This window comes from Dermacentor albipictus, chromosome 2 (assembly GCF_038994185.2).
Source record: "Dermacentor albipictus isolate Rhodes 1998 colony chromosome 2, USDA_Dalb.pri_finalv2, whole genome shotgun sequence".
Lineage (NCBI taxonomy): Eukaryota > Metazoa > Arthropoda > Arachnida > Ixodida > Ixodidae > Dermacentor > Dermacentor albipictus.
The window spans coordinates 42875250-42889702 of record NC_091822.1 but is presented as its reverse complement, the minus strand read 5'-3'; the positions used below and the strand labels follow the sequence as shown (position 1 = coordinate 42889702).

Below are 14453 nucleotides of genomic sequence, written 5' to 3'. Positions count from 1 at the left end.
TAATACTTCAGCCTACCTTAAGTTACAGCTTGAGTGATATTGCGAACAAACATTAGGAAGAACTCGAAGCAATATTTTTTTGTTTGGGCAACAACTTGTTTGGGAAGTAACTAGCCTATGTAATGCGGTTCTGTACGGAGGGTTGAGGGCCAGACGCCGCATTTTCTGAACTTTTGAATGGCTGCCCGCATAATTTCCTTTCGTTCCCGCTACTTGCCCGGATAATGGATGTGACTTTTCGCTCAAGATCACTTGAATGTCGCCGGCAACAGGAGCTAACAGTATTTTGTGCTTAAAACCGAGAACAAAATGAAAGCCGGAACCGACATTTTGGCAACTCCTCGGCACAGTATATATGGGCAAGACTGTTCTGAAGGCGCGAGAAAGTAAGGCGGGTGGGCGAGGCAACGACCCATGCTGCGTTAACGACCAGGGTGTAGAATCGAAAAAAAGGATGTGGTACTCAATGTCGGTGGAGGAAAGTATTGTAGCGCCGTGAATGAGTCGCTTGACGTGTCACTGTAGGTTTCTACTTTGGTGGAGGTGAGCTAGACAATGGCGGTGGGCGAAGTGTCGAGGGGGGGGGGGGATTATCTGCTCTGATGGAGGTCAGTGAATTATTGGCTCATTTTAAGTGACGAAAGGTGCTCGCGAAAAAAATTTTAAAGATAAATAAATAATGAAGTAAACGAACGAAAGGAATCAAATAAAGGAAAGTGAGGTGGGAAGGTTAGAATATTATTGACAACCCAATAATAATAATAGTAAAACTAAGCAACCCAATGAATAACAACTAAGTGATGTTCAGTACAGTAAGAAATTTAGTATAGGGAACATTGTCTAAAACGCCCATGCAAACGTTTATGGCTATTGGTTGCAATGCTCAAGACGTTGCAACAATTGGCTCGCTTATCCACTGTCAGTCACTTGTCACCGGCAGCACAATCTGCTGGCGCTATGTTTCCTTGTTTGATTGTCTGTAGCATACTTTATGCTACAGAAAATAAAAAACTACCCGGCATACCCAATACATGTCAACCTGAAAATCTGCGCAAGAAGTCTATACTCTAAAGAGTGCCAAGCAAGACTTATTTCGGACATTTGTGAAGCAAAGATTCACAATGGCCTGTCCCACCAGCTTGGAATGCGCTGACAGATAAGCCAACAGTGTTTTTTCTATTGGGGCTCATGCATCCTGAAAAAGGCGATCGCTAGAGAAGCTAACTCGTAGGTTGAAAAAACTCAACCAGGCTTCCAACGGTAGTTTACGCGTCAGGAGAAGTGGCGACACTCTGAATTCACAAAGTACATCTGAAGCAGCAGGCTCACAATGTTGACCTTCACAAGTAAATCTGATTTTTGCTTGTGAAGGTCAAGGGCGTGAGCTTGCTGTAGAGTAGCACATCCTTCTTTTTCAATTCAACAACCTCGCCGGCAACCCACCATATGCCTCACCCAGCCTCCTTATCTATCTGTCTTTTACAAGAACCTTATCTTTATACTTTGGTAACTAGCAGTCGAAAAAAGAGGACAAAGTGTCCCGTGAGCGAGCGGTGGTTTGGGGCTCGGTTGGGCTCTCTTGGGCGCGGCCTGCAGGACTGGGTCCAGCTGGTGTGGATTGAGGGACCTCGCGGAGCTCACAATATATTGTGCTGAGGAAAGAATACGTCGCCTTGAAGAAGGCAACTCCAGGTCTAAACCTTAGCTCCTTCTTTCATCGTGTTCTGTTTCTTGTTATGACGGTTGGCTGCTGCTCATCATCTTGAATTTCTATATCGCGCATACCTCGTGTCTCCGTTGGATAGCCGACCACATGTGTTTTGTTTTGCACCAATTTGCGCGTGTTCAACTGTTTTTGCCGTCGTCTCCGGATGACCTCATCCAGTGCCTTGCACAAATGACTTGGCGGTGGCACTCTTTGAATTTACGGGAAAAGCAGATTTCCTGGCATTCTAGGTTTTCCTCTTGCGGTATTTCAACATTAAAAACAATGCTTTTTGTGAACTTCAGCTTTTGACACACCAGTAACTCAATCATTGAATGAAGTTTGAAAATTAGTAAGGTAACGACATTCCCGGGCATATCATACGTTGCGTGCTACTCTGCTTCTTGGCGTCTTGTATGCGTTATCTACAACGAACACTTCAAAAATTCTATTTACCACGAACTATCTACCATAGTTACTATGTGTCATAGAAGTAGACATTTATTTCTATAGCCAAATAGTTCAGTAGACTAGCAGCAATAAACTTAAACCTAGAACATGGAATAATACTAAATTATACGGGTACCTCACACCATCAGGGGCATATGCAGTCACATTTTAGGATCTTCAGTCAGTCATGTATATCCATCTGTCAATGATAGCTTAATAGTCGTCCATGATACTTGCCATTTCTGGTTTTGGTGCATAATGATGCATCATGGTGCATCATGGAGAAGTATGGGAGTGGCCTTTGCCCTGCAGTGGGCGCAACCAGGCTGCTGCTGATGATGATGATGCTTCTGCTGCTGATGATGATGGTTTCACAATTTGATACTGACAACTGTTTTCAATTTCAAAGTAAACCTACAGACGCTACAGCCAAACCACAGAAAGTGAGTTACTGGTGCTATAACGTGAACATATTCCAAGCTTTTCTACTCCAATTCTGCATTCAGTCATCTGCGACTGGTCAAACATTGTTGGACCACCCCCTCTTTGCCTGTCTGCCACGCGACGTTAAGAAAACCGTGATAGCTCGCCATCTGATATGACTTGCACAAACTGATTATGCATGATTGGACCGAACAAAAGAAAAATATTTATTCCTTATTCGATGCCTTTTCGCCATTAGAACTCAGCTATTGATCACAAGGACTCGGGCTGCGCCCACTTCAACTGCCTTTCATGCGACGTCTCTAAACAGCGAAAACTCACCGCGTCAAAGTAACCTGTACGCGCTAAAGAAGCAGTAATATGCCGAACAAAACTGAATTTTCTTCTGAGTAGCCGCAGGCGGCCCGTTCCGAAAGGAACAAAAGATGGTTGCTGTTTTCGTTTTTCGTTTTTGAAGCAAACAAAAGGGACCTCCTATAATTGAGGAGAGCGTTTGATTGGTCTCTTCAGACAACCCTGCGACAACCACCAGTGCTTGCGTCAGCGGTTACGCAAATTTGACATTAGGAAATTGGAGCAAAAACACAATGCAATAGTTTTGCGTTATAGGACCCATTCGCCGTTTCATCGTCTTGAGCCAACATGATCGCATGTAGTGATGCTGTGAGAATGCATCGCATGGAGTGGAAGAAAACCATTGCTGATGCAACCGCAAGCATAACCTGGATTGATCAGCTGGTGCTCAGTGCCTTCAGTAGTAGAAATAAAAACTTTGATCACGCAGCTGAGAGGTATTGCAACTGAACCGGGAATGGAAGTAAAGTTCGTTGTAATTGTTGAACAAATAGATGTAGAACGTGCCTTGCCACAGTGTATGCCTGATATATGAGGGGCGTTTGTAAAGTTTGTATTATCATGCCATAAATTTGAAACAGGTGTTCACGTTAGGCATAATCATCAGTGCACGTTTCTATCTCGTGCTTCTGTAAACAGATGTATACCTCACCGAATCTCGGTTATTCCTAAGTGTTCTATTGCAGATTTAAATATGTATTGCGTTAACAGACCAGCGTTGTGGCACAGGGTGAACACATCCTACAATTAGCACACTTGACCGTTAGTATGTTCTCTTATCACTTACCTCCATGGCGTATGATTTGCCATCAACATGATGTTCACTGCCCTCTGTGGACTTGTCTCCCCAGTGGAAGTGCAGTTGCTTGAAATTGTAGGTGCTGGGCAAGCCGTCAATACTGACGGTGGCTTTGCTTGCTTTCCTTGGGACCAACATCACTGCATTTGTAAAACAGGAGTACAAGAAAGGAGGCGAAGGCGGAGGGAGATGGTAGCGTCTTGGGAAAGCGTTACAACAAGCTCACTTTTGAAATACTCGGCGGCTACCATCTGCCTGAGAGACCAGCGACAACCGTGCGATTCGCGTTATATTGCAGCTTTTGTGGAATTTCTAGCATATAAGTCTGTCGCGATAGATGTGCTCGCCGGATATCGGTGCCAGATGTCACACTGTTTCGATCTCAGCAATATCTACATTTTGCTTAGTGCATCCGGCCTTAATCACTTATGCATCCAATATGGGTCGAAGTGAAGTGTGCCGGGTATCCCCATGCGGAATATCATATTTTACAATCCAAACCACAGTTCGTCTCGGTTTCTATATCTTCGGAAAGCAAACCTTCACTCCAATTCAAGTGCAGCAGTATTGTTGTATATGCTACCATATAGTAAAAGCGGGGCGAGATGAATGCCCATGACGGCACGTGATCGGTGATCTGGAAACGCATCTCCTTCTTCGTATAGTACAAGTATGAGAATCTACTAGAAACATGCGGTTATGTGACTCTTCTTCTGGCAGTCTCGCTGTTCCCCCTGGCTACAACAGCACAAGCTGGCTTTGTTCGAAAAGCCGCAATATTATGAGAACGTCCTCACCCTAAAATTTCCGAGCATTAATATAGGTTTGCTCCTCGCTTTCAGAACCTATCTAATTGAATAGAGGTGAGTTCCTGTACCGCTAGCCGTCAGTTTCAGTCGTAGTGCAATTGCGCTGGATTTTTTTTTTTGCAATCCAATTTCACTACTGACCCGTAGTGTAGCCTGCGACCCCAGATTAGTAGGTAGCTCGAAACCTGAATCTAGAAAGTGTTTCATTTTGACAGCAATGATATGGGCACTACAGGCGCATTTGCGTCATCTTAGTCGCTGTGATGTTCCTTATAAAGTGAAAGTCTCATAACATCGTGCCCGCAGGCTATGTGCTGCGGGTGCGAGTGAAAGAGCCCGTGAGAGTGAGCCGACAATTGCGGCTAGACCTGCGTGCAATGGCACCATCCCCAGCCTGCTCAACGTGCCGCAAGTATGAAACAATGGAGCACCTTCTTTGTTTCTGCCCCGCTTTCTCGAAAGAGTCGGCTTACCTGTGCTCGCAATTTCCACGCTTGGCATTATCTGTGGTCTCGGCATCGCAGCTCCTGTTCTCTGTACGGAAACACAACTTCGCCCTAAAGTACATTTGCTTAATGTTCCCAGAGGGCGCGGGGATAGTGTGTACCTTGCGAAGCTGGCTATTGCTTACAGCAAATTGCTCGGTGACCGCCCCGACTTTCTCTGTCTTCTTTTTTCTGTATATCCTTCCTCTGCTTGCCCAAGGTGCTGAGTCCCGCTCTCTAAAGGGTTGCAGGAAATGGCGCCTCTTCCTCGTGTCAGGGCCAAGCAATGAAATCTTCCTTACCTCAGTGAGGAAGCCTTCATTGCGGTGAGGCTACCTTATGTCACTCTGAAAGCTTCCTTACTGAGGGGCCCTCGGTGAAGGCTTCCTTGGTGCTTCCTCAGCATAAGGTAGCTCCAAAGCTACCTTCATGCGTCCTTACGCCGCTCCTGGCCTGAACGAGCGCTTCACCTCACTGCTTAATCACGTGACCTTTGCTTGCACGTGCGCGCTGTCGCCCACCTGCGGAGAAGCGCGAGCACGGTACGTCTTGCCAGGCATGTTCGTTTCAGTCACGCGTGCGGCATGAAAGAGTTGCTAGGCGTTGCTAGGCGTTGCACGACGCCGGCGTGCGAGCGTTGATGGAGCACATCAAGTTTTGCACTATAATGCGCAACTTTGTTTATGTTTAGTAAACAAAAATAGAAGAAAGCGTCCACGCTTCCCTATATTAGCTCTTCAATTTAAAGATTGTGTGACGATACAACATTTTTTTACTGACTAATGGTGGTCGCGTAAAGCTTTCAAGAGATAATCTCGAACCCAGGCATGCGGCAAGAGATAATCTCGAACCCAGGCATGCGGCAACCGCTCCTTACGCGAGGACGGGTGAAGGGAGCTTTCAGAGTACGCTTGCTTCCTGCATCGGTCCTTCACTGTAAGGAGGCCTCACGCAAGGTGAGGAAGCGCTCGAAGAAAAGGAGCGTTTCATTGTTTGGGCCTCAATCACTCACTCTCTCGCAAGGGGGGAAAGAAGGGAGTAAGCGCGCCCTCTTGCATCCAATGCTATGTACCGGCAGGCGCTCGACTCCGGTGGCGGCAGCGTATTGAGCGGCTGAGCAGGGCCGCCCGGGCCCTATCGTGAAAGCGATCTGCCCTGGGTATCGAGCGTTTCAGATACATAAAACTGACTTCACGTAGCAGCAGCGGATCAAAAAGAAAACCGAGTGCTTTAGGCAACCCTAGATCAAAGTCGCTTATAGTGCGAGTGCGAGTTGGCACATTCGAGGCCGTCTACACCTTTATATTGTATAGCTCAGCTCTTAGGCGCCTGTTCCTGCGGCGAGCGTCGGCGGCGTAACAGTGTGAACGAGCACAGCGATAGATAAAAGTGCGAACGGGGAGCGGGATATGAAAGACGCAAGCCGCGAACAGCGGAAGCCAATGAGAGCTGCGTCTTCAATGACGTGCCCACGTGAAACTGGTGTCATGCGGATCCACCCAATTGTTCGATGCCTACTCGTAGCTGGTTTCACGCCCGTATCTTGTTTCGTACTATATTCTGCTCGCGTCCGCTCCCGCTCGCACTTGCTTGGTTTGCTTCGCTCTGTCTCGTTCGCGCTTGTTTCTATTCTCGTGGTTTGCGATTGTTTTTAATCTGATTGTAGGCGCGATGCAAATTGTGCAGTACTTTTCGGAATCTACGCTGTACCACTGATTTCACTGGAACCTTCCACGAGTCACGTGTAAAAGCCGACGCTCTTGACCACAGATGAGATTTTCGACGATTTCCAACTCTGCTACATGTCTCTATAATATTTGTCGCTATATATCGCCAAGTGAAGACACGTATAGAGCTACGCTAAAATTGAGCATTGAGAAGTATCGTAATAGTGGGTGAATTTTTATCAAATTTTCATAGCTTAGTTTGGCACTCTTGCGCCAGTTGGCAAGTTACGTAGTGCAAGTTATCTAACTACGGTATTTGTTTTCTGTCAGCGTGAAATGTTTCGTAGAAAAAAATATCTGCCTGATTTGCTGAACTGTCGACGTGCTACAAGCTTCTTTTGCATTTTACGTATAAAGCATTTTGGAAAACAAGCACAGATAACTTGTTTGAGAATGTTTGTTTCTTTCTTAAAGCGAAAGTTTATGAATATTTTGCTAAGAAATATTTGTTTGCCTGTCGAGCTACGTCATGAGAAAGGTGTGTTTGTGCGACCCTTATGCTAGTTGAAACGTGCCAGAAAAAATGGGAAGTGTGTGCGTTTAAAATACCCAATGGTGGGAAAAACCGACAGCAGTTGCAGACGTATTATCATTACAAAGAAATATTGTTGAAGCTATTTGAGGGAGTTAAATTGCGGTATATCAAAGGAGGTTTTTCGTGTACTTGGTCTTTGTGTAAATCCAGGCTGTGTGAAACATAGCACAAGTTAATCTTGTGTTAATAAGTTAAGTATCTAGGGTTCGACCATCAATGGTGGCAACATCACATTTCATGCCATTCAGTTTTCATCACACCAAAGAGGGTTCTACTCCCGCCAAAGTCCTGGGCTCCAGCCTTTTACGTGACACGAAAGTTCGTGCGTTCGACTACAATGGTCGTGGGTTCGACTCCAACAAAAGGTTGCCGGTGGCACTATTAAATTTGGTGCAATGACGCCAGACGGTCAATTTTTCGATTACGCTTGGCAACGCATTTTCAGACAAAGGGGTATCTAAACTTAAAATCTTAAAAACCAGTAATCATGCCTTCTGCTGTGGAAGCGCAGGCGCCGGCCAAGCGGGGGAACGAAAAAGAAATAGCCAGAGAGCTCACCTTCTCTGGGAGCATTCGCCGCAAGCGTTTCAAGGTAAAGATCACGGCTGGATAAGCTTCCGTTGCCAGGAAGAGGCAAATGTGCGACAACTGTATTGTATAGCGCAGCCCGTCCCGGGTCTTCCAGTCAGTGCGGTGGTCGGTGCGACGCCTCCATATATTGCGAAATAAAAACACGTATGCAGCTGCACTGAAATTTAGCATTCGCGAGTATCGCAGTCGTTGGCAATTTTTTTATATTGGGCAAACGCTCAAAGCACAACATTAGTGGTGGTCACAGTCGATGATCGTCGAAAATCGGATCTGCGGGTCAGACATGTCGGTTATTTATAGACGGCTCAACCAATGTCCAGCGTAATCACTTGTTCTCGCGCAAGTTCTAGAATCTACACGAGTATTTGCCTCCTGCAGAGAATTCGATTACACGATGCTCGCCCACAATATAGCCAACAGCTAGAGAAGCATCTTTAGCATTCGAGAAACTTCTGGTACGAAAAAGCGAGCCTTGTGTGGAGTGATAATCTTCAAAATTTGTTATCCGGTGAAACGTAGTCACCGGATAAAGATAAACGAGTATGCGTGTCAGTTCTCTTAAGTTTGCCCCATTCATGTAAGGTATGTTGTAGAACAAATGTAAATACCATTTTAAAAAAATCTGAGGACACCTAACCAATTGTCATGTAATATGAATGCGAAAGTAATACTGTTCACTTGTGCGCCGCTGAGCAGTCCGAGTTGTGAACTCCTCGCGGGAAAACGAGGGCGTTGAGACGCTTGGTGGGGTTTTATTTAGCCTTACTGAGGCGCAGTGAGATCACGGGCTTGAGCTTGTGAGAGTGAGGGTGACGTAGCGTCGCGGCGGTGCCCTCTCCCTAACGCAACATCTGGCGCGCTAACGAAGCAGCAGGTGTGCCCTTCTGCCTGCTGTGCTCTGTCGAGCCACGTCTGTGACATGGCCTCGCCGCCAATGGGAACTCCGTACTCTCGTTATGTGTCGTAACAGCCAACTGAAATTTAAGTGCCGTTTCACTTCTCCAGACGACTGACGCCGCCTATCCGCTCGATATCTGGCGCTTTCGCATCAAAAAAAAAAAATGATCACAGCTTCAAGACAAAACACCGTGCGTGGCGCAAGTCATCTCTCGTAAAGATAGGAATTGCAATTCCTTGTTTGAAAGTGACTTGGCACTCCGTTTATTTTTTCATTTTCTTTTCGAGGACGCGACTCAGCCTAGCCTACCCGACTAAGCCACGAATGCACGCAAATTGTCTCGAGAGGCAAGTCGCGCGGAAATTTTGCCCATATTCGCGCATTTCTTTCATGCCCGGAGAAACACTTCACAAAAGAGAGCTACGTCGGGAGTTTTTCATGTCGCTCTACAATTTTCTCATTGACACTTTCCATCGAACTATAATATTTGCGAAGTTTATTAATTAATTACAAATAATTACGTAATTAGGCGGAATGCGAAAAATCTGAGTATCTCCAAGCGACGACAAACAATATTACCTTCGTTCTTCCCAGCTACTTGGCATTTCCATATTTTTAAATCTTGATGCATGGCGGATAGAAAACCCTGTACATGTGCCAACCCGTGGCCGCAGAGTTCCAAAAATAAAAGAAAATTACTCAGGAAAAAAATATTCAACGGAAACTTCGCAGAAGCAGTTATCTCGGCCAGAGATCTAATCCGCAATGCCACGAGCTGTCTGGCCAGACATCGCGGAAGATTGTCGATTCCTTGCGAGCAAGCAATTGGCTGTCTTCTAAATAGGGCTGCTACATAAGCGTACTCATTTCTAAGTACCATGGTTAGGCGACAGCCTCACAGTGTGCCCGTTATATTTTATTTTATTTTTTAGTTGTGGTTCATGGCATAGCTCATTGCGGGAATTACGACTTTTCTGAGGTTGATGCGCCGCGTGGTGGCGAAAAAAGGAAGCTGAAGAAAATGTGCTCCCAATTTCTGGGTATGGGGTCACTGCGTAGTACGTGTCCAAACGGGTAGCGCGTCGGGCTGCTGAACTAAGGGAGCGCGGTTCGAAATCAACCGTGGACCCGCTTGGTTCACTCAGTATGTGGCAATGTACCGCTCTTTGACCAACCTCTTTCGCGTCCATATGGGCCACTGTAGATGCAGGACTCGGTAGGTACCGCTGTTCGGAAAAACTCTTTGACGCGGACTTGGTACATGTCACTCGGTCTGTGCTGGTCTTCAATGAACTTATTTGACGCCTTCTTGTTTCACTCGGTATGTGCTATTAGATGTGTACCTTTTTTCAATTAACATCTTTGATGCCAGCTTGGGTAGGTAGATATGTAGCACTAGGAATGTGCAGCTTTACAATGACGAAAAAAGATCGGTGAAGTTTCTCCGATGATGAGTGGAATCGCACCTACATCACAAGCGGTCTTTAGAGACAGCAAACCGACTGTTTGCATGGCTACGCCACAAACCCACTCAGTATGCGCCGCTTTTAAATGAACTCTTGTCACGCCAACGCCTTAAGGAGCAGTGCCATCAACGTAGTTCGTATGTGCCGTTCTGTAATGAACCTCTCGCGAACATGGGTCACTAAGTAATACCACCATCACCTACTACAGTAATATACCTGTCAGTAACAATTACTGGGGGTGTTCTTAATGAGTGTTCTAAAGTGTTTTGAATGAAGAGCGCTAGCAATGGCACGAAACCACTCGTAATTGAAAGAGCCCCCACGATACATACAAGTCAGCTCAAATGGTGACGTACAACGTACCTGTGTGCCCGTTGTTTATAAAGAGGGCATTCCTCATAGGTTCACTGTAATGGGTGTACTTGACCGGGCCCAGGGAAGAGTCGAAGATTGTTGCATTTGTCGTGATATTAATCGGGGACTGGAAGGAGCCACCGCACACGTTTTTCGTCCCCATTCGCACTCTAGGCCACTCTGCAATGCCTGTTTGGGGAAGCTTTGTAATTAACGTATTGCGATGGCAGTTGAAAGCTGAACACAAGTTACAAATACATTTTTATTGTGAAACTCGCAGGCCAATCAGCACGACCATATCAATATTTCACTTCACTTTTCCGGTGTAATTATAAGCGACAGCTAATAAGTTAGACTCCGTAATACCATAAAAAAACTTTTTCCACACGAATAGCTGCTTTATAAGCAGTTATCTCATAGAACACAAGATGATGCGGTGTAAGCGGAAAAACAAAATGATATGATTAATTAGAAGTAATTACTTTTTGCAGTGTGACTTCAGCACAAGTGCTCACTAGCTGAGGGATATTGTGCTTCGATTTACCCTCAATTTCAATAATCATTGTTTCTTCTTTTTTTACGTCGATAACTCTGAAAGCGTTAAGAGGCATATTCGGATGATATTGAAACGTGTCGCCCGATAAAGACAAATACACGTGTGAATATTTTATATACAGGTGCACCCCTTGCTAATTCACTTTTATTTTGCATCCTTGTCCTCAATATATTTTGATGCGAAGCAGTGGGGAGTGGCAACAAAAGTGGTTATTCTTCCCCAACAAGACGAATTGTATGGAAGAACTGAAACCAGTTTTGACATAATTCTACGAATAATACATCCGAGACTTCCTGCTTCCTGGTAAATCCTCCGTAGTGGATGGGAGCCAGTGTGTGGCCCAAGAACAATAACAAGTTTTGGCAGCCACCACTGTCACACGTATCATTGCCCAGTTTGTGAATTGGACCTTCTCGCAGAGCAATTTGTTCTAGCGAAACGAGGTGGCGCTTCCGGCGGCGCGGCGCACGAGGCGTCAGCGACAGCGCACGAATATGAAACCAATACCGCTTCCACCTTGCTTCCATGCGATCAGCAGTCCGAAATTCAACTGAATTTTCGCTCACACACTTTGCTCCAATCATGCTGGATTGAATCATGTGGATGTAAGACGTGTGCATTAGTTCTCTGCAAAAATAGCCACTGGCACGTTAAGAAATAGAATGATTCTATGCGGCCAAGTTCGGGGACCACTGCTACAAGTGCCCGTACGTGTCACGGGCACTTCGACATGTACGGCTTTCCTCGAGGATACAGCAATTTGCTCATCCGCCAGCTTTGTGCCTCTAACATTCAAAAAAAGTGCTTCAGCCCCGGAACGTCGGCAGGAGTGAGTGCTGCTCGTTAAACGCTGACAAAGAGGGCAACGCCGCTTCCCTCCATAGTAAGTTTCGCGCACAGTATCTGCAGATATTTACCCCAACTGACACGGATACTAATGCCTACTCTATCGCCAACGTTTCAATAAGTGAACGGACGCACACTTGAATATATGCGCACCTTATACTCACAATAAGTGACGGTCCACATGGATAGCACACGAAAGGTTGAAGCTGAATGTTTCGTGGCGGCCTACCGGAGTAGGCGAGCTCCTAGCAATAATATATCATTGCTACTAGGGATTACAATGTACAAAGCAGCTACGTTTCAATTATTGCGCACCTCAAGAACAAATCTGTCGGAACTGAGCACACTCGCGAGCGGTTAAGCAGAAAAGAATCAGTTAATGACCACACCGAGCAAATTTTCCAAGTCAAAACTGTGACAAGCCACTGCTTCAATATATTTGCCAAATAAAGAACGAAGAGCGAAACACTTATCTTGATTAAATTCGTGAGCGGAAGGTTCGCATAGCTTGAAATAGGTATTTCACCGCGCTTTTAGAACAACTATCATATACACAGCTCGCGCCGTTTGGACGTGGGTAGTGGATATTGGCTCTGAGGCATCTGATCTTTGTCGACTCTAGAATTACGTATAGTGGCAGAGACACTAAATATTTTGCACCGCATAAACAGAGCTTGTAGAAGACATGCATTGAGGCACTCAGTCACGATGCGATACATGGATAAAATATGTATTTGAAATATGGACATATCTTCTCCAGTGTGTCACTGTGAAGCATGGCGTTTGAAAGCACGGCACGCATTGAACACTCCCCTGTGTCTTTTTCGTCGTCCTGACTGCAGCCGGTGCGAACAAAAATAGGCGTCCGATACAAGTTGAATAAACTTTGTTGCTGGGTGATATGCATAAATATTCTTAAACGATGACGCAGTGCAACACGCAGACGACGCAGGAGAAACAGTCTGTCCGCCAGGGCGTGTCAACTAGTCTTCATCAGTGTTGCACTGTACCTTTGCAATAAAGAAACACTACAGTGTTTTACGGAGAGGATTTCCTTGCTGAAAACATTAAATGCGCATCTGAGATTCAAATGGGTGAAGAGTGCTTTAACACGGTGCACTCTAGTTATACCGCTCAGCAGTGTTTGATCTTACTCTTTTAGGTCTGCTATTAAACACATCTATGTGTGTTATGAAACACCCTGTAAGTCTCTTGCATGCATTAGGCACTTACGTATGCAAAGATCTGTGGTACAGCCAAGAAAAAAGAAAAGGAATTGTACTTGCCTTCTGCCCCGTAATGCCAGCCGCCGACTGAATTGCCTTGATGCACCATTGGGAAATTAAATACGATATATAAACGTGGGCCAAATAAAAGCAACAGCTACTTTCCATCATACAAAGCCGTAGAATAGTCAATTCTAGGGAACATTGACTTTTCGTGTCACTATAATATAGCAGCCTATCATCCGATAACTCCCATATTTTATTGTTAGCTTTTTCACCTGAGAATTCAGCGTACACTAACTTCACCCTAGGTAATCGAAATATACGTTCCCTTCATAAGCTGTCTGTAGGCACAACGGACATATGTCGTCTTCAATTTACCAATGTAGATGACATTTGTGCACTTACATGAGGCGACAGCCATAATCCAGAGGCTATACCCTGCCGATAAAAGCTTTCGTTTGGCTGGCACTAGGGGCATATTTGAGCGGTTACTTCTGGCCCTCCATTCGGAAGCCTCAGACCCTAATCGAGAGCCCGCGAAATGCCTGGCCGTGCATTTCAGCGCCACCTGTCGCTGCGTTACTGAGTTAACACATTCACGAGCCGGGACGTTAAGTTGAACTCCCAGAAAGAAGAAGAAAGGTGACTCATTTAGTCTGAACTCTTGCATGCAAAAACAGCGCGAGCAGCTGCTCGTTCACTGGCAGAAAATTTTTGTTTGCCGTGACTGGCGCTAATGTACTCATAAATAGGTAAGTGAACAAAAAACACAATAAAGCATGGCAGCAGTGTGTTGCTGTAGCGAACAGCCACGAGGAGCGATGAAAATGGAGCCCATATTTTCCTACCAACCAAGTCTGTTTGGTTCTCAAAATGGCCCGAAGCGACATCTGTTTGCGGCTGTTGCGCGCAGTGTGAATCGTATCAAATTACTTTGATACAATGAAGCACCGCGATATCAAGTCCCAGCACATAGATGAGCGCACCTTCGCTATTACTTTACCAGTCTGCTTAACAGAAATAAGTGCTTCTTGAGCGAAATCTTTTCCTCGAAATCTACTATGGAAAAAGCGAAATGGCTTTATTCGATATATGGCAGTATACGGTGCACCATACCTGATTAGATTGGTCGCATTCTTGAAGAACCAAGGTGCGGTTGCTGCATCAAGCATTTATGTTGATGTGTTTTATGTAGGTCATCGATT

The 14453-nt window shown here is 45.5% G+C and overlaps 1 protein-coding gene across 1 annotated transcript in view; it reads right to left on the bottom strand.

Annotated features, from left to right (window-relative positions):
- Nucleotides 1-13811, bottom strand: part of LOC135912772 (carbonic anhydrase 2-like) — an 81826-nt gene extending 68015 nt beyond the window's left edge. Inside the window, exons 1-4 of the mRNA XM_065445308.1 lie at nt 13654-13811; nt 13306-13341; nt 10627-10806; nt 3741-3892 (exon numbers count right to left, since the gene is read on the bottom strand). Coding sequence (XP_065301380.1) covers nt 3741-3892; nt 10627-10806; nt 13306-13341; nt 13654-13726 — 441 coding nt within the window. The 5' untranslated portion in view covers nt 13727-13811. The remainder of the gene's footprint in view (nt 1-3740; nt 3893-10626; nt 10807-13305; nt 13342-13653) is intronic.
- Between the last annotated feature and the right edge of the window lie 642 nt (nt 13812-14453).